Source organism: Danio rerio, chromosome 18 (assembly GCF_052040795.2).
Source record: "Danio rerio strain M-AB ecotype USA chromosome 18, GRCz13ab, whole genome shotgun sequence".
NCBI lineage: Eukaryota > Metazoa > Chordata > Actinopteri > Cypriniformes > Danionidae > Danio > Danio rerio.
Window position 1 is genome coordinate 31,450,192 of NC_141038.1, and position 18,490 is coordinate 31,468,681.

General features: G+C 48.8%; 1 protein-coding gene across 1 annotated transcript; it reads right to left on the reverse strand.

Moving 5' to 3' along the window:
* Window positions 1-10,183: 10,183 nt before the first annotated feature.
* Window positions 10,184-13,037, reverse strand: LOC137488233 (uncharacterized). Its single transcript, XM_087293238.1, has 4 exons — window positions 11,038-13,037; window positions 10,716-10,951; window positions 10,390-10,635; window positions 10,184-10,310 (listed from the first exon to the last, which is right to left on the reverse strand). The coding sequence occupies exon 1, from the start codon at window positions 13,023-13,025 to the stop codon at window positions 11,781-11,783; it is 1,245 nt and encodes a 414-aa protein (XP_087149364.1). The 5' UTR covers window positions 13,026-13,037; the 3' UTR covers window positions 10,184-10,310; window positions 10,390-10,635; window positions 10,716-10,951; window positions 11,038-11,780.
* Between the last annotated feature and the right edge of the window lie 5,453 nt (window positions 13,038-18,490).

The window sequence follows — 18,490 nt, forward strand, 5'->3', positions numbered from 1 at the left end:
TCTAGGAGATTTATAGCTAAAGAGCATCCAATAGTTCCAGTGACAAGCAGAATTCTATGATATACTTCTGATTGCTTTGGTCATCATTCATTTTGTTGCACATTTGTCTCAATGAGTGCCCTTTGACCTGAAGGAAAATGGTGATAAAAGGAGCCTTCATTACAATGGACAGTTACAGCACATAGAAGCCTCTTGGGATTGAGCAAGAATCAATGACAGAAGCCTTTTTTTAGTGAAGAACACAGTGGACCATAAAATCGAGAAAATCTAGAGATGTTTGATTTGTGTATTGGCTTATTTATCAACATTAGTAAATAAAACCAAGTCCAGTTAAACTAGTAAACATTGGTTTCTCATGCTATGCTATTTGTACTATCAGTGCAACAACTATTAATTACACGGTTCTGAAAAGACATTCAGTTTATTTGTTTGTTTGTTTGTTTTTTATTTGCTTGTTTGTACATTGGGCTCTATCATAGATTTGGTGCAATGCACGATACAAATGTCTTTTTTTTCTTTTTTTTTTTGCCCGGTTTTTTAAATAGCAAACGCATTTGTGCCCATTTATGCACCCATGGGCATGCTGGTCTGAAAAGGAGGTGTTAAGGCACATTGTTAGCATGTAGCTATTTTAAGGCAACTGATAGGTGGGTCCAAAACATGTGTACACATTGCTTATTATACACACAGATGCATAGCAGCAACAACATTTTTTGTAATAACGAAAAATTACTAATTAAATGGTGAAAGACTATTATTGTCTACATAAAGATAAACAATACCTCCTCTCATGCCTTGCTCACATGTGGAAACCTGGTGGAACTCGGCTGGTTCTATAGATGGTATATTTCCTTACTAGTGAAGCTTTCAGGTTTTCCACCTACAAAGTCCAGAATGTAAATAGCAAATCCTCTATGGTGTGACATCAACTACCTCTTAAAAGGAGTGAGAGATGAGACTTTGACTGGTTTATTGCAAAATGTTATGTCGAAAACCATATCTTAACTCATTAAGAGAATAAAGACAGGCACTTTAGGCCTGAATGTGCCAGAAGTGCTGTTATGCCCCATGTGGCTCAGAGGATGAAAATGGGCTAAACATAATTATGACAAACCTATAATTACTTTAATTCCCCTGAGACGTTAGCTGCTGTGAATCGAAACTTATACAATAATATTAAATAAAAGATGCAAAAGAAACAAACAAGCAAATTAAACAAACTTTTTAGAGGGAAAGAAAATTCAATTCAATTCATCTTCATTTCTATAGCACTTTTACTATGTAGATTGTGTCAAAGCAGCCTAACATAGAAGATTATACTAAATTGAAACTGTGTCATTCTAGTTTTCAGAGTTTAAGTGTTTAGTTCAGTTTAGTGTGGTTTAATTATCACTGCTGAAAGTCCAAACACTGAATAGCAAATCCATCGATGCACAGCTCCACAAGTCCTCAAACATGCAAGCCAGAGACGACAGCAATGCACTCTAATAAATAGGGGGCTATTTTTTGTACCAAATCTTGGGTTGAGGCATTTGGGTAATTTTGGGGGGTTATTTTCAGAGTCTTGGGTAGTTTCAACCTAGCTCCTTGTGTCAAATCAACTCACAGCAGGGGCTGACTGAGATACCACATATTTTTATATTTATATATATATATATATATATATATATATATATATATATATATATATATATATATATATATATATATATATATACTAATTTATTTAATTGCAGTGAAAATAGTGTAGCATAAAATTTCTTGCCTTTTTAGATTATTAAAATTAAATTTATGCTCATAGCAGCCCTTAGTCAGACCTTTTAAATTTTCAAATTTCTTACTACCAGTTTGTACAGTACATTTGTATTTTTTTGTATTTGTACATTGTTTGTATTTAACATTAACCTTATATGATTTTAGTCCACAAGATCACTCGAGTAAACCGTATATTGTCGCATCATCAAGGGTGTAGTCACACTAGGGCTAGGCGATCTGTATCGTGCCTGCTGCCCGGTTCTTTTGATTGCGAGTCCCCGTTCTGCCGCTGAGGGCGGTTCGTTTCGCTGGCCATTGCCCGGTAAAGAGGTGGGCTAGAGCGTGCTTTACGTAAAGTTTGAGCACTTAACCCCACCCGAGTGCTGAACTGGTAATGTACATTGTCTGGAACTGGTTGGTTAAGAAGCTGCAAATTCCTAGCTGAACTGCAACTCACATTTAACCTTACGATGGTCCCGATAAGCACACGTGAACATTTTTTTGTGACAAAAGAAAAACATCATCAAAAGGCTAGAGAGAGCGAATCGTCACCGCAAAACAAACTACTCAAAACAATGAACCATAAAGCAATGTTTATTATTTGAATATCACTACTGCTTTCTGCAGAAACGATCATAACAAAATAAATAACCCTTTTGGGTGTGATGCCTTAACTATGAATAAATTACAATGTGATTTGAGGTAAAACAAGTGATTTAAAACCAGATTCATTCATTTATTATTTATTTAGCTACAGTAGCTATTAAACAGCATTTTAATTTGTTGAGTTGTGTTCTTGGCGGGACTCATGGGTGGAGAATAGTGATATCAATTTAAATAAAATATTATTATAAGTATAAGTATAGTTAACATAAATATAAAAAATAAGCTTCTTTCTAAAGAAATTTGTGAATTATTTCCTCAAGAATGGAGTTTTATCATTCTGAGTTTATTCAACTCTTGTGAGTATGAATGCATTTTTTTGCATTGATGTAATAAAACAATGTTTTAATCCAGATTTTAATTCAGACTCACACTAAACTGGCCACAGCCTTTAGCTCAAGGTAAAAACTTGTCTCATCTGGCATGTCTATCTCTTTTTTTTAATTGCTGCTATGCCCATTGCTTATATCACTGTGGAAATAAAAACTTTGTTATCAGATACTCTCCTGTATGTGCACTATTTAACTGAGTTTAGAACATAATCTAAATGAAATTAAATGATGTTAAATATGATTATGGGATTTAATATATAAAATAATTCTGTTTTTAAAATAAAAAAACTAATTTTTATTTTTAATAAATACCTTATTTTACAAGCTAAAACTCATGTTATGTCAAAAAAAAATTTGTGGGATACTGAAAGGAGAAATGATGGTTGAATACTGCATCATAAATAAAATCTTGCTGAAATGAAGTTCTGTATTTATGTTCTAATGAAAATCTAAAATAAAATCAGTTTTTTTATTTAATATGGTTAATTTAACCCCTGATGTGTTCTGTTCCATATTTACCCAGCAGTAAGTAAATACCTTGTGTTTTTTAGCAGGTGAGGAAAAAACTTCACCAACTGAAAGTGAAGGAAAAAACCATCAAGAGAAACCAGGCTCAGTTCGGCATGACCATTTCTCCTCAACCCAAACATCTTGTGCAGAGCTGCAAGTTAGACAACAAAGGCTGGAGAATGTTGGATGTCCATGGTGAAGAAGCTGCAGGTGGGGGTCAGTGGGTGGTGTACAGGCTGGCCCCTCAGGATCAATGAGACGACTCGTCTGTCACTGGGGTCTTACAGGAATCAGTCTAATGTTCTCCACTCCTCCATGACCACCACAGCTGCTCAGGATAGGCCTGGTCCAGGATTATGGAAACCTCTGGAATAATATAAGCAGATTAACATAGGCGCAGATGTCAAAGATTGTTAGTCCTTTGTTAGATAAAGGACTAACAATCCTTAGAGGATTTGTATTTTCAAAGCATTTGCGTTTTATGTGTACGCTAATGCAAAAAAACATGTGCCTTTAATCTAGTTTTAAACTGACAGAGTGTGTCTGCTTCCAGAACTGTGCTAGGAAAGCTGTTCCAGAGTTTAGGTGCCAGATATGAGAAAGATCTACAACCTACAGTTGATTTTTAATATTCTGGGAATAATCAACTGTCCCGAATGAATTTAGCGTAGTGAATGTGAGAAGCAATAATACACCAGTAGCTCCCTCAAATACTGTAGAGCTAAGGGCCGTTTAGGGCTTTGTAGGTAGTCAATAACATTTTTAATTTATACAATTTTACAGTTTTTCTTAGTGGCTTTGGTGCATTTCTCACAACACTATTTACATTTGCATAACAGTTAATGCATTTCTCAAAACAATTAGCACAAGCTGCAAAACCTAGTTGAAAACCTCCAAAAGCATGTCACTTTCTCAAAATGGATAGCTAATTCCACAAAAGCAAGTATTAATGTCAATGAAAGTGTCAAGTGTCATCAAGAAGAAAAGTCCTGACACCGTGGTTTATTAACAAGATAGTCATATGGCTTTTTCATGTTTTCATTGTGACAGTTTACTCTGTACATCTTTCCAATGCAAAAAAGTCAGATTTTGTTGGCACTTCCTGCAAATGCTCAAGACAGCACTGTACAGTACTATTTGCACAGCCATTTGAAAACTACAGTAAAGTTAGACATCACTGCATTTAATGAGGCATCTGAGTACAAGACATTGAATATGTGTTTCACTTTTGTGCTTTTGCTCTTTACAATTCTAATTTATTCACAGCATTGTGCAAAGGAATAAATACACCCTTATTTACAACAAACATAAACTTCATTTGGGTAGAGCTGTGCACAACTTTAAACAATATTGCAGTACATTTGGGAAGTGAACCTACAACATACACATGTCTGTAAATCCTTCATGAAATTATTCGATTTAAAAGACATTTTAAGAAAAAAAAAGATTTTTCTAATATATTTGCTTGACAGATTTTGACAACTGTTTCAACATTTTGTATGTAATGAATCAAGTAATGAAATGAGGACTATTAGTTTTAAATGGAATGACTATTCAGCATTCACAAGTTTAGTTAATTTTGACTGAAATTACAAAGCAAATTATAATGTTATAAAGCAGAGAGTTGTATGAAGCAACTTTGAAAAACTGTAATAGGGAGCCAATGCAATGATGAAAGAACTGGAGTAATATTAGAACCAGGGGAGTGACACTGACGACGAGGGTGAGGATGCAAATGCAGGGTTTTATTTAGCAGGATGGTCGCGGGGGCAGCAGTCTGGGGATAGGGAAGTCTGGGGTTCTCTCCTAAGACTGCTGCCCCCGCAACCCGGCCCCGGAAAAACTGCAGAAGATGAATGAATGTCAGGCAAGCAATAATCAACACACGAGCAAACAGGTATATGTGGGCAATCTAGAGTCGTAGTCAAATTAACAACCAGATGGTTACAAGGCAGGCAGCAAACAGGATTAAACAAAGAAACAAGGCAACGATCAAAAACACTGCAAGGGCAGACAAAGGAAACACGTTGTAATGTCACTATAACAGATAACAAGACTCAGCAACAGTGTTTGTGTTTAAGCAGTACTTATAGTCCATGAATCTAGGGATGCACCAATCCCAATACTTAGATCGGATATTGGTTTGATACCGCATATTTTTGCTGGATCGGGTATCGGTCAGCTGGCTATGATCCAAATCTAATCTTGCGCTATATTCTGTGTTTATAAGCCAACTAAGCCATTAATGTAGCCAATAATAAGCCACAAGAACATTGTCATGTAGGCCTACTACATCCCAAATGTTCTGAAGCCATTCTACAGTTTAATGTGAAGCACAAATGAATATTCACGTGTTTAAATTCATGTTCAGTTCAGCGCTTCCCGCAGCTGCGCCTGTCAATCATTCTCCATTCATTCTGCATTCAAACTGCTTGTCGCATTTAAGACAACAGGAAAAACTTTATCCAAGACTATTTGTTCCTGCTAGTGTAAATAATTAGTGAAGAAATTCATTTAGTTTTGCATGAAATGGGTTCATTTTGACCAGCAGCAGTAGCTCATTTCATTGCTGTTTCTACATCATGTTGCGCTGTGTCTGCTAGATATATCGGCACTGGTGGGAGGCGTACGCCTTAGTGCCACCACCAGTGCCGATATACAGCCATATCGCACTGCTACTCGTGTGATATTGCTCATATATCACTCTAACCTAAACCTTCACATTCTGCACCGGTTCCATCTTTGCTCCTGCAAACTCTCTCTTGTTACCATTTTTATATCACTTTCCATTCAGCCGCAGGTTATGGCTTGGATCTTTATTGCCTTTTGGGAGGTTCATCAATACGCGGCTGCTGTCCCCAGCTTATTAAGGCATCTTTGGGAGTTCTCAAGATCTACCTGAGCTCAAACTCCCCTCTTGCCTTGCAAACAGGAAAGAGCCTCGGTCTCGAGGATCTTATGAGCTCAGGGCTCTCTCCTGGAACAGCATGCCAAACAAGCTTTATTGCTCTCTATTTTGACACAGACAGACATTGAAATGCAAAAATGTTTAGAACTTTATCAGACATGGCACGATGCAGAGTCTTAACATCTCTCTGCAAAAGATAATAGGTGTTGATACTTCTATACCAGCTCTGCTACTTAACTCTCCAGTTTAGTCATATTGCTAACTTACTGTTGTTGTGCTTGATGCTTTTCTCCAGTCTGACTCTAAACTGCATGGATATGAAGCACGTAAAAAATAACATAAATTGTTTGCTTTGGTGAACTGATTTGAACTGCCAAAATGAAGTTAAAAAATAGTTTTGGCCTGAATTTGTTTTTATGTAATTTCAATTCTTTTTTTCAATTTCTTTTGAAGTATACCAGGCCTTTAAGTGAATTTTCACCATGTGCTTTAGACCATGTGCATAGATAGTTAAAATAGATCTCGTTAATCATCTTATTTTCCTAAGATTTAGACTATTCTGATCTTGTTCTCAGTATTTAGAATTTGGTTGGGCTTTATGAACAAGTTTGGTATTTTGCCAAATCATATTTAGACATTGAAAAGCATGTCTTTAAGAAACGTCCACAAATTAAATAGGCTGGCTTAATAATAATAATAATAATAATTATTATTGCAGAGAGCTGCCAGCCTGTTGTCTTACTGCCTTATAGAGCAGTAACCCTAAAGGCAGTGTTTTTGCACCAAGGTAGCTCACATAACTGATTTCAGACAGACTTCTGAAATAGCATAACAATTTAATCATGTACAACTAAGATAGAGTTAGGTGATATCCTGCTTTTATATGGTTGTTTTTGCAATAAATATATGAGACTACACTCCTGCTTATTTAAATCTTTTTCAGGAATAGGTGCTCCAAAATATTTCCGAAAGTATGCATGTTTATGAAATTATTCATATTAATAAATATACACAAGGGCGACGCAGTGGAGCAGTACGGAGTGCTGTCTCCTCACAGCATAATGGTTGCTGGTTCGAGCCTCGGCTGGGTCAGTTGGCATTTCTGTGTGGAGTTTGCATGTTCTCCCTGCCTTCACATGGGTTTCCTACGGGTGCTCCGGTTTCCCCCACAGTCAAAAGACATGCGGTACAGGTGAATTGGGTAGACTAAATTGTCAGTAGTGTATGAGTGTAAATGTGAGTGTATGGATGTTTCCTAGAAATGGGTTGCAGCTGGAAGGGCATCCACTGTGTAAAAACATATGCTGGATAAGTTGGCACTGTGGCGACCCCAGATTAATAAAGGGATTAAGCCGAAAAGAAAATGAATGAATGAAAATATTTGCAAACTGTTTAATGGAACAACCAAATGCATTGGAGGACCTCGCTCCTCATTAAACAACGCAGAAATGGGGTACGCGGCGCTTCACAAAGGGAAGAGAAGGTGTCCTATAAAGTGTCGATATGTGATGAGTTGGGAGTGAGAATGTGTTGGAAAGGGATGTGGAAGGGCATATGCAGCTTTGTTGAAGGGCGATGGAACATCCCTGCATTCAATGAACAACTCCAATAGATAATCTTCCCAGACCAATGTCATCATCATATGTCATTATAACCCTGTGGTTATGAAGGACTACTCATTTCATTCACTAGCAGTAGCAGCTATAGTATGATTTTTTGATCTGTCTCAGATCCTTCATGAGTCAAAAAACTATTTTAAAATTTGATTATTTAATAAGAGACCAACTGGTGATTACTAACTTTGGAATTGGCAGATGATTGGTGTTCAAATCATTCTAAAAAGTCTCTATTTCTTGGGAAATTATTAGGAATGTCAATATGGATAGCACACACCTTACCTTTATTGCTTTTTCTGTAAAACAAAATAAATTTAAATGCATGGAAATTAAATTGACTCAGTTAAAAAGTTAGAATATAACCTGTTACTAAAAAAGGTAGGTTGAAGAGGTCTTAATTTTAATTTCTATTTTCAGACATTTGTCAATATTTAGAGATTTTCACTTTAACCACATTTTATGTAACAGCTTTATTTTATAATTCCTCAATTACCTCAAAATTCTACAAACAATATTACATAATAAATGACAATGCCATAGATGTTTGTTTGAAATATGTAAATAAATAAATGTGCTTTTTTAAAATCACATTTATAAAACTTTTTACTGCCTTTGCACCTTTGGCGCTAATTCCAGTCTCAGGTCTTTTTGAGTATGATGATACAGGGTTGTCACATTCATTTTGAGCAGATTGTCCCATTTTTGTATTATAATTTTTTATTTATTTATTTTTGCAGTACCTCTTAAATTCCATCAGATTGGATGAGAAGTATCTGCGCACAGCCACTCTTAGATCTATCAGAGATGCTTGTAGAGAGTTTGTATGTTTGATAGCCAGTCATTTGTTATCTTGACTGTCTGCTTAATGGGTTTTTTTTTCTGTAATTTTTGGCATTTCTATATTCATCTTCATGTCCAGTTTCCTCCAGACAGGATGCTTGGATTTTAGATCAAATAGTTATGTTTGGATTTTAACAGACCAAAGAATTTTGTCAGACTTTTGGGAGCTTTTCAGGTACTTTGGACAAACTCTCTGAGCATGCTGTCATGGAGTTTAAAGATTCTACCGTATACTGCAGCATGGTGGAGAAGGTTCTCTTGTCATCGCAGAGAAATACAGCAAAGAGTGATCGTTTGGTTTTTAGTCACCTCCTTGACTAAGGTTCACTCTGATTCCTAATCTAGAAAGAGTCCTGGTAGTTCCAAACGTCTTTCATTTAAGAATAATGGAGGCCACTGTGCTTACTGAGACTTTCAATGCTGTAGAAACTTTTCTGTATTTATCCTCAGATCTGTACTTCAGGTGTTTGAGATCTACAAACAGTTCCTTCAACTTCATGGCTTGTTTTGTGCTCTGATTTGCTCTGTTGACGTTAGAGCCTTATATACAGTAGATGGGTGTATGCTTTTACAATTCATGTCCAATAGTCAATATTTATTATTAATGGATATTTCCACAATAATTACTCAACAACCCTCTTACTTATGATTGGCTGAAAAGTTTTTTGTGACTTGGTCTCACTTTTGTCAAAAGCACCTTTATCATATTGCTTAGTAAACCTTTACTGAAACAATGACTAACCAAATTAAAACATGTGGGAATTAGAATCAAAGAAAACAAATTCAAAGAACAAATTAAAACATCGGTGCTCAGTCATGCTCCTGGAGGCCCACTATTCTGCAAATTTCTGCAAACTTCTACCCTAATCAAACACGTCTGAATTATCTAATCTTACTGGGCATGATAAAATTTCTAGGAAGAGAGACCATGGACAAAACCACGATGGAGCATTGGTTGAAGTGCTGGGTTTGCCACAGCTCTGCACAATGACAAAAATGTCCAAGCAGGTGTGAGTTGGAGCTGGAATCTAGACATAGCTTTGGCCCTCCTCCATAAAGTTAACCTCCACTCCACAGCTGCCCTGTCCTGACCTATTCATGCATCTCTAAGGACCGAGCTGTCCCGGGAGAAGCTTGCTAATATACAGAATTGGACTCAAGGCCTTCTGGGCGTTCAAAGCATTTGCAGACCTGGACAGATTTGTCCAGCCCATCACCCCCTTGTGGTGCAAAAGGGATTCATTCTCCCTATGAGCTATCAACCAAGGCTGAACCTGGACGGGGGCGTCCCGCGAGTCACTTTTAACACACAAGGCAGGGATAGTTTGTCCCAATTGGAACGTAGCCAAGGCAGAACCTGGACGAGGGCATCCCACGTGACACTTTTAACACACAAGTTAGGGCTAATCTGTCCCAATCGGAACGTAGCCAAGGCAGGACCTGGACGCAGCAGGCATACAGCGTTGAACTAAGAAGACAGGGCTCATTTTTGTCCCCACTGAATTTACTTTTACCACACAGATAATAAATAAAAGGAATAATGAAGACACTGAACACCATTTGACCGTTAAGTTGTACAATATTTATTCAGGACGATTCAGAGTCTTCTGTTTGTTCGAGCGGGCGAGCGCCCTGGCTTTTCCCCCTGGCAGGGCGCCATGGCAGCGTCCTCCTGCTGGTTCCCTCCTGGAAAAGAGACACATAAAGGGCAGTTAGCCAATGCCACACGTTCTGCTGTCCACGCCAAAGAGAATGTGATTTTTACCAGGGGAGAGACGGAAGTCTCTGTCCTCTTGCGCCCTTTCCGCGGGGGGCTTTCAGTGCCCGCTGCCTCCCCATCCTCCTCCTCCTCCTCCTCCTCCTCCACCAGGGCCCTTTCAAAGAGTCTGCGGCGCTCGCGTGCTTGGAGAGGTCCGAGGTGAAGTGCGTAGAACTTATCTGAGGTTGAAGTGTCATGGCACATGAATTGCGCCACCTTGCGGCGATCCTCTGAAGAGTGTGCATTCTTTTCCTGCGTCGGAGAGAGACAGAAGCTTGATTAGGATCGAAGCCGCCGCTGGTAGTTACAGGGGCGTCACAATGGCTACTCACATGGGTCGCGATTGCAGTGCGTACGTCAGTAAAGGTGGGTTTGCCTGGAAGGCCCATACTGAGCCAAGCAGACTGAAAGTACTTGTTCAGGGTCCGACAAGGACTGGCTCTGGAAGTGAAAAAGAAATAGGTAGCCTGGCTCCCTCCGCCAAAAACCTGCGGAACCAGCTGTATTCCTCCCTGTTTAGGGACAGCTGAGCCGCCCCAAAGGCTCTGTTTGTTTTGTGAGTGGTAATCTGCCATCAGAGAACAAGCAGTGAGTGAGTGAGTGAGTGAGAGAGCATGCTACTGGTGACCCCCACCTTACTTGCGCCATACTCACGTTAATGACATAAGCAGACTCGTCGGGGCTTCTGGAGGCCTCTTCAACCTCCTGGATTGTGAGATTCTGGAAGACTCCACAGCGGTGCCCAGAGATGGAGCCATAGAAGCGCCACTGTTGCCTAGTGCTTGGGTTGGATTCGAGGCTATCTGGTGAAGGACATTAGACAGATTAGACCACCGACGGTTCTATTTCCTCTCTGGGTCACCAACAGCTCTTGGCTGCTGGTGACCTGTTCTCCGGGGCACCAGCAGCTCAACCAAGAGCTGCTGGTGGCCCGGAGAGGAAATGTTCGTTTCTTCTTCAGGGGCACCAGCAGTTCTTGGTTCACCAGGCCACGTCTGTCTGCCCCCCTTCCCACCGGAAGGCGGGGCAGAGGGGCAGACAGACGTGGCTGGATGAACCAAGAACTGCTGGTGCCCCTGAAGAAGAAACGAACATTTCCTCTCCGGGCCACCAGCAGCTCTTTGTTCATCCAGCCACGTCTCTCTGCCCCCCTTCTCCCCGAATGAGTCCCATTGGCGGGGGAGAGGGGCAGACAGACGTGGCTGGATGAACCAAGAACTGCTGGTGACACAGAGAGGAAATTAAACCTAGGCCACCAGCAGCCGTTGGTTCATCCAGCCACGTCTGTCTGCCCCCCTTCCCCCCCGAATGAGTCCCATTCACGGGGGAGAGGGGCAGACAGACGTGGCTGGATGAACCAAGGGCTGTTGGTGCCCCGGAAGAACGAACAGGGGGAATCACTGGAACGGCGGAAGGGCTTGCTTACCTAGCAGGGCGGGAATTTTCCTCCCAGCGGTCCGGTGACAGCGCACCAGGCTGGCCTTGGGGATCAGTCGGCTTTCCTTCGCCTGCTTGGTCCTTACCTCGTGCACGACGACACGCCGGCGTATGCCGCGGATGAGGGCTCTGACCTCCCTTCGAATCAGAACCAGAGCCGTGCTGGAGAGCTGACAGGCGGCCGGCGGCGTCTCCGAGAGGTAGTCCAGGAACTGAGCCACGTTCTTCAGGTAGTGCTGCCTGGTGGGCTCGGCCATGCGCGTCTGACCTAGCAGGGCGGCCCACGCTCGGATTCGGGCTGGTTGGTTGAGGAAAAGGAAGTCCCCTGGCTCCGCGGTGCCCCTTGCCATGTAACCAAGGAAGGCTTTGATTCTCCCCAGCTTCGAAGTGACGTTGTTCCGCAGGCGGGGGGTGGGCTCGCTGCCCAGTTGGTATCCTTCGAACTCCCCCAAGAGAAGGTCTGTGGAACGAGCACAACCAAGAGTCAACTTCCCCGAAGCCACACACCCAGCAGAGCGACAGTGACGTGCCTGAAATATACTCAACTCAGCGCGGGGACGTGGTCCGGGAACGGGTAGGCAGTGGGTTCCAAAGCCTCCGGAGGCTCGGGGGGCGTCGGACCTCCGGCCGCCCCTCGCCCGGGAGGCGGTGGTGCAGGAGGCGACCTGGTTCTCCTGGCCCTCTTCCTCCTCCTTCTCCCCCCTTCTCCCTTCCTTAGCTCCCGGTAGAGGCGTGTGATTTGGAGCAGGGTGGACCGCATCTTGGTAACCTGTTTCCCCAGGTCCGTGAGCTGAGCCTGTATGCGCTCGGTGGCGCGCCTGCAGCCGCGGTCGGCGCACGGGCGGCCGGCCTCTGGGTCCTCCGAGTCCCGCTCCCCCTCGGAGGACGATGCTAGCTGGGACACGACAGGGATTGCAGGCTGGGTGGACCGCAGCCACTGCAACTCCCGAGCTACTTTCCGGCGTTTCGCCCTCCCCATGGCCTCTTTCCTTCCCGAGGTCGAGAGCTCCGCGTGCTGCCTCAAGTGCCTGTCTAGGCGGGCTGGCGTCCGGCGACAGCCCGGGACCGGGCACGGTGTCTTCCGTGTGTCCACGCGGCCGGCGGCCAGCGCGAGCAGCAGCCGCTTCTCGTCCGAGTTGGCCACCTTGTGAACGGCCGTCAGGTGAGGCGCAAGCCGGCTGTAGACGTTGAAGCATAGGGCACATTCAGCCATGACCGTGCTAGAGCCAATGCAGAGGGGGAAAGGGGCCCGCACGCCACGTGCGGCGGTTAATAAGCGGCCGGAGGCGGCGTCCACTTCCGCGTCATGACGTTGGTGGACCCGTATTTCTTAAAGGGGAAGGACACCCCCCCGCACCAGGAGGTGTAAGCCGATGCCCTAAGGAGATCCATTCGGTTCAAGCCTTCTTTTGTTACGACTTCTCAAGTAGGGGGGAGAGGGGTGTCCACCTCACTCCCTTCCCCCCTTTTCAAAGGAACCAGAGGGGGTGTCCCGTTAAACAATGCACCCCACCGTCCCTTCATCGTTGCCCCGGTCAGCGGTTCGACACCTCTCTCTCTTGTCACGACTCGAGTTGGGGAAGGGGTGTCCCACCTCACTCCCTATCCCCCCTTCATTTTGCTGTTCTGGCCAGCGGGAGCCTTTCTCGTTCACTTTTTCCACCCCAAAGTGGGGATTGTTTGAGCCCCATCGAACATGCGGCGTTTTTTGGGGGGGAGGGGGCAGCTCCACACGCGCCAGCCGCGGGAGCTTTTGCGACCTGCTACAACCAACATGGGATACGCACCAACCATCGAAAGGGGGGTCCAGACAGCCCGTAACCCCGGCACCACTGACCCTGGCACGTTTCACCTCGCCGGAGTCCACTAGCTTCCCCTCCCAACCAACCACCCTCACTCCCCCGGGAGCAGGGTAGGCTGGGGTGGGGGTCAGCCGGGAGCCAGCAAGGATAAACCCAGGGGGTGGGCGGCGTTGCGGGCGGACGGACGGGATGCAGACGCACACACTCGGGCGGGGGTAGAATCGAAGCCCACACCAGCTCGTTCCCTACGCTGCACCTGGGGCCTCGATTCACCACGTCGGGTGACTCGACCGAACCCACCGAACATCCCCCAGCCCTCGCAGGGCGAGGGGCGTGGGGCGGGGGCATGGGCCGAGTATCGGCGCGGGGGAAACGGAGTCCATGGGGGGCGGGCTGGCGGGCGGGCTGAGCAGCAGACAAGCTCTGGGTCATTTAGCCAGACGGGCCATTTGGGTCCTTTACCCACAGATCAGGGCGGGAAGGGGGGGCGCTGTGTGCGGAGGGACACCCCCACGCCTCCCTGATAGAGCGCCCAGGACGGGGAGGATCTGCCACACCCATAGAGGCCGACCCCATTGGTGCTTTGGGGGGCCTGGGTGGGGGCCTAGCCCCTGGGGCGCCACACTAGCTCCTATCGATCAGTCACCGTGGGGTCTGGCGACTGGACTGTCAGAGACTAAGTCCATATTTCTTCGCCTTCCCCGAAAACCTGATGGCAGGTCAGAGATTGTGGGTCTCGGGCAAAAACCTCCAGGCGCGGGACGTCCCGACAAGTAGGCCGGGAAGGGTGGTCTCCCGTCGGGCATGGTTTGGTGGGCTCGGGCCTGGGTCTAACCAACGCCCCGGTGAGCGCCAGGCATAACGTATTCCTGTTGGACCTTTGGCGCTAGATGCGTAAAGATGTGCCGCTGGTGAACCATTGATGGAGCCGCTGGTGAACCATTGATGGGGCCTCTGAGATCCAGCGGTGGGGGGGGCCTGTGCCCTGCGCGCACTGCCCGAGGTACACACACCCTCCTTGGGGAGCGAGCCCAGCCCCTCTCCCTGGCCTGGGGCCTCTGAGATCCAGCGGTGGGGGGGCCTGTGCCCTTCGCGCACTGCCCGAGAAACACACACCCTCCTTGGGGAGCGAGCCCAGCCCCTCTCCCTGGCCTGGGGCCTCTGAGATCCAGCGGTGGGGGGGCCTGTGCCCTTCGCGCACTGCCCGAGGTACACACACCCTCCTTGGGGAGCGAGCCCAGCCCCTCTCCCTGGCCTGGGGCCTCTGAGATCCAGCGGTGGGGGGGCCTGTGCCCTGCGCGCACTGCCCGAGAAACACACACCCTCCTTGGGGAGCGAGCCCAGCCCCTCTCCCTGGCCTGGGGCCTCTGAGATCCAGCGGTGGGGGGGCCTGTGCCCTTCGTGCACTGCCCGAGAAACACACACCCTCCTTGGGGAGCGAGCCCAGTCCCTCTCCCTGGCCTGGGGCCTCTGAGATCCAGCGGTGGGGGGGGCCTGTGCCCTTCGCGCACTGCCCGAGAAACACACACCCTCCTTGGGGAGCGAGCCCAGCCCCTCTCCCTGGCCTGGGGCCTCTGAGATCCAGCGGTGGGGGGGGCCTGTGCCCTTCGCGCACTGCCCGAGAAACACACACCCTCCTTGGGGAGCGAGCCCAGCCCCTCTCCCTGGCCTGGGGCCTCTGAGATCCAGCGGTGGGGGGGCCTGTGCCCTGCGCGCACTGCCCGAGAAACACACACCCTCCTTGGGGAGCGAGCCCAGCCCCTCTCCCTGGCCTGGGGCCTCTGAGATCCAGCGGTGGGGGGGCCTGTGCCCTTCGCGCACTGCCCGAGAAACACACACCATCCTTGGGGAGCGAGCCCAGCCCCTCTCCCTGGCCTGGGGCCTCTGAGATCCAGCGGTGGGGGGGCCTGTGCCCTTCGCGCACTGCCCGAGAAACACACACCCTCCTTGGGGAGCGAGCCCAGCCCCTCTCCCTGGCCTGGGGCCTCGGAGATCCAGCGGTGGGGGGGCCTGTGCCCTGCGCGCACTGCCCGAGAAACACACACCCTCCTTGGGGAGCGAGCCCAGCCCCTCTCCCTGGCCTGGGGCCTCTGAGATCCAGCGGTGGGGGGGCCTGTGCCCTTCGCGCACTGCCCGAGAAACACACACCCTCCTTGGGGAGCGAGCCCAGCCCCTCTCCCTGGCCTGGGGCCTCTGAGATCCAGCGGTGGGGGGGCCTGTGCCCTTCGCGCACTGCCCGAGGTACACACACCCTCCTTGGGGAGCGAGCCCAGCCCCTCTCCCTGGCCTGGGGCCTCTGAGATCCAGCGGTGGGGGGGCCTGTGCCCTGCGCGCACTGCCCGAGAAACACACACCCTCCTTGGGGAGCGAGCCCAGCCCCTCTCCCTGGCCTGGGGCCTCTGAGATCCAGCGGTGGGGGGGCCTGTGCCCTTCGCGCACTGCCCGAGAAACACACACCCTCCTTGGGGAGCGAGCCCAGCCCCTCTCCCTGGCCTGGGGCCTCTGAGATCCAGCGGTGGGGGGGCCTGTGCCCTTCGCGCACTGCCCGAGAAACACACACCCTCCTTGGGGAGCGAGCCCAGCCCCTCTCCCTGGCCTGGGGCCTCTGAGATCCAGCGGTGGGGGGGCCTGTGCCCTTCGCGCACTGCCCGAGGTACACACACCCTCCTTGGGGAGCGAGCCCAGCCCCTCTCCCTGGCCTGGGGCCTCTGAGATCCAGCGGTGGGGGGGGCCTGTGCCCTGCTCGCACTGCCCGAGAAACACACACCCTCCTTGGGGAGCGAGCCCAGCCCCTCTCCCTGGCCTGGGGCCTCTGAGATCCAGCGGTGGGGGGGCCTGTGCCCTTCGCGCACTGCCCGAAAAACACACACCCTCCTTGGGGAGCGAGCCCAGCCCCTCTCCCTGGCCTGGGGCCTCTGAGATCCAGCGGTGGGGGGGGGCTGTGCCCTGTGCGCACTGCCCGAGGTACACACACCCTCCGGCGGCAAGTGCTGGTTCCAAAGGACCCTCCAGATTTGCACCTAATCACCAGCCGTGCCCGGGCACCCCACTATTAAGCCCGGGGACACTAACTCCTCCAAACCGCATGGATCAGACAGACGTGCTGCTGGTGACCCAACTGGCCAAGACGTACCGCTGGTGGCCCAATCGGTCCTTGGGTTTGTGAATGGGTCACCACCGGCCCTGGGCTCGTGTATGGGGCACCAGCCGGACGTCGTTCTAGCCTCCGTCAGCGATGGGGTCTTATGTTTGCTGCGGGGTGACGGACGCTGGGAGACGGGTTAGCAGCTCAGACATGGACCCCTAGCTCCCCCGGGTTCGAGCGCATCTCCTGGGGCTTCTTTGAACGCCTTTGAGGCCTGGGTCTTTGGCTGAACCAGGGCAGTAACGCGCACCTAGCTCCCCCGGGTTCGAACGCATCTCCTGGGGCTTCTTTGATTGCCTTTGAGGCCTGGGTCTTTGGCTGAACCAGGGCAGTAACGCGCACCTAGCTCCCCCGGGTTCGAGCGCATCTCCTGGGGCTTCTTTGAATGCCTTTGAGGCCTGGGTCTTTGGCTGAACCAGGGCAGTAACGCGCACCTAGCTCCCCCGGGTTCGAGCGCATCTCCTGGGGCTTCTTTGAATGCCTTTGAGGCCTGGGTCTTTGGCTGAACCAGGGCATTAACGCGCACCTAGCTCCCCCGGGTTCGAGCGCATCTCCTGGGGCTTCTTTGAATGCCTTTGAGGCCTGGGTCTTTGGCTGAACCAGGGCAGTAACGCGCACCTAGCTCCCCCGGGTTCGAGCGCATCTCCTGGGGCTTCTTTGAATGCCTTTGAGGCCTGGGTCTTTGGCTGAACCAGGGCAGTAACGCGCACCTAGCTCCCCCGGGTTCGAACGCATCTCCTGGGGCTTCTTTGATTGCCTTTGAGGCCTGGGTCTTTGGCTGAACCAGGGCAGTAGCGCGCACCTAGCTCCCCCGGGTTCGAGCGCATCTCCTGGGGCTTCTTTGAATGCCTTTGAGGCCTGGGTCTTTGGCTGAACCAGGGCAGTAACGCGCACCTAGCTCCCCCGGGTTCGAACGCATCTCCTGGGGCTTCTTTGAATGCCATTGAGGCCTGGGTCTTTGGCTGAACCAGGGCAGTAGCGCGCACCTAGCTCCCCCAGGTTCGAGCGCATCTCCTGGGGCTTCTTTGAATGCCTTTGAGGCCTGGGTCTTTGGCTGAACCAGGGCAGTAGCGCGCACCTAGCTCCCCCGGGTTCGAGCGCATCTCCTGGGGCTTCTTTGATTGCCTTTGAGGTCTGGGTCTTTGGCTGAACCAGGGCAGTAACGCGCACCTAGCTCCCCCGGGTTCGAGCGCATCTCCTGGGGCTTCTTTGAATGCCATTGAGGCCTGGGTCTTTGGCTGAACCAGGGCAGTAGCGCGCACCTAGCTCCCCCGGGTTCGAGCGCATCTCCTGGGGCTGCTTTGAATGCCTTTGAGGCCTGGGTCTTTGGCTGAACCAGGGCAGTAACGCGCACCTAGCTCCCCCGGGTTCGAGCGCATCTCCTGGGGCTTCTTTGAATGCCATTGAGGCCTGGGTCTTTGGCTGAACCAGGGCAGTAGCGCGCACCTAGCTCCCCCGGGTTCGAGCGCATCTCCTGGGGCTGCTTTGAATGCCTTTGAGGCCTGGGTCTTTGGCTGAACCAGGGCAGTAACGCGCACCTAGCTCCCCCGGGTTCGAACGCATCTCCTGGGGCTACTTTGAACGCCTTTGGGGCCTGGTTCGATCAACCGCGAAATCGAAAATTGCACTAAGTCCTTCATATGTGTCTGTTATCGTAAACTCAACGGCAGGTCAGCGAAACTCAGGGACGCCTTACCCCCCCTCCAGGCGCGGGTCATGCCGG

Bases quoted from the DNA above. Each gene is read 5' to 3' on its own strand.
- LOC137488233 (XM_087293238.1), bottom strand. From the start codon at position 13,025: ATGTGCCCTATGCTTCAACGTCTACAGCCGGCTTGCGCCTCACCTGAC.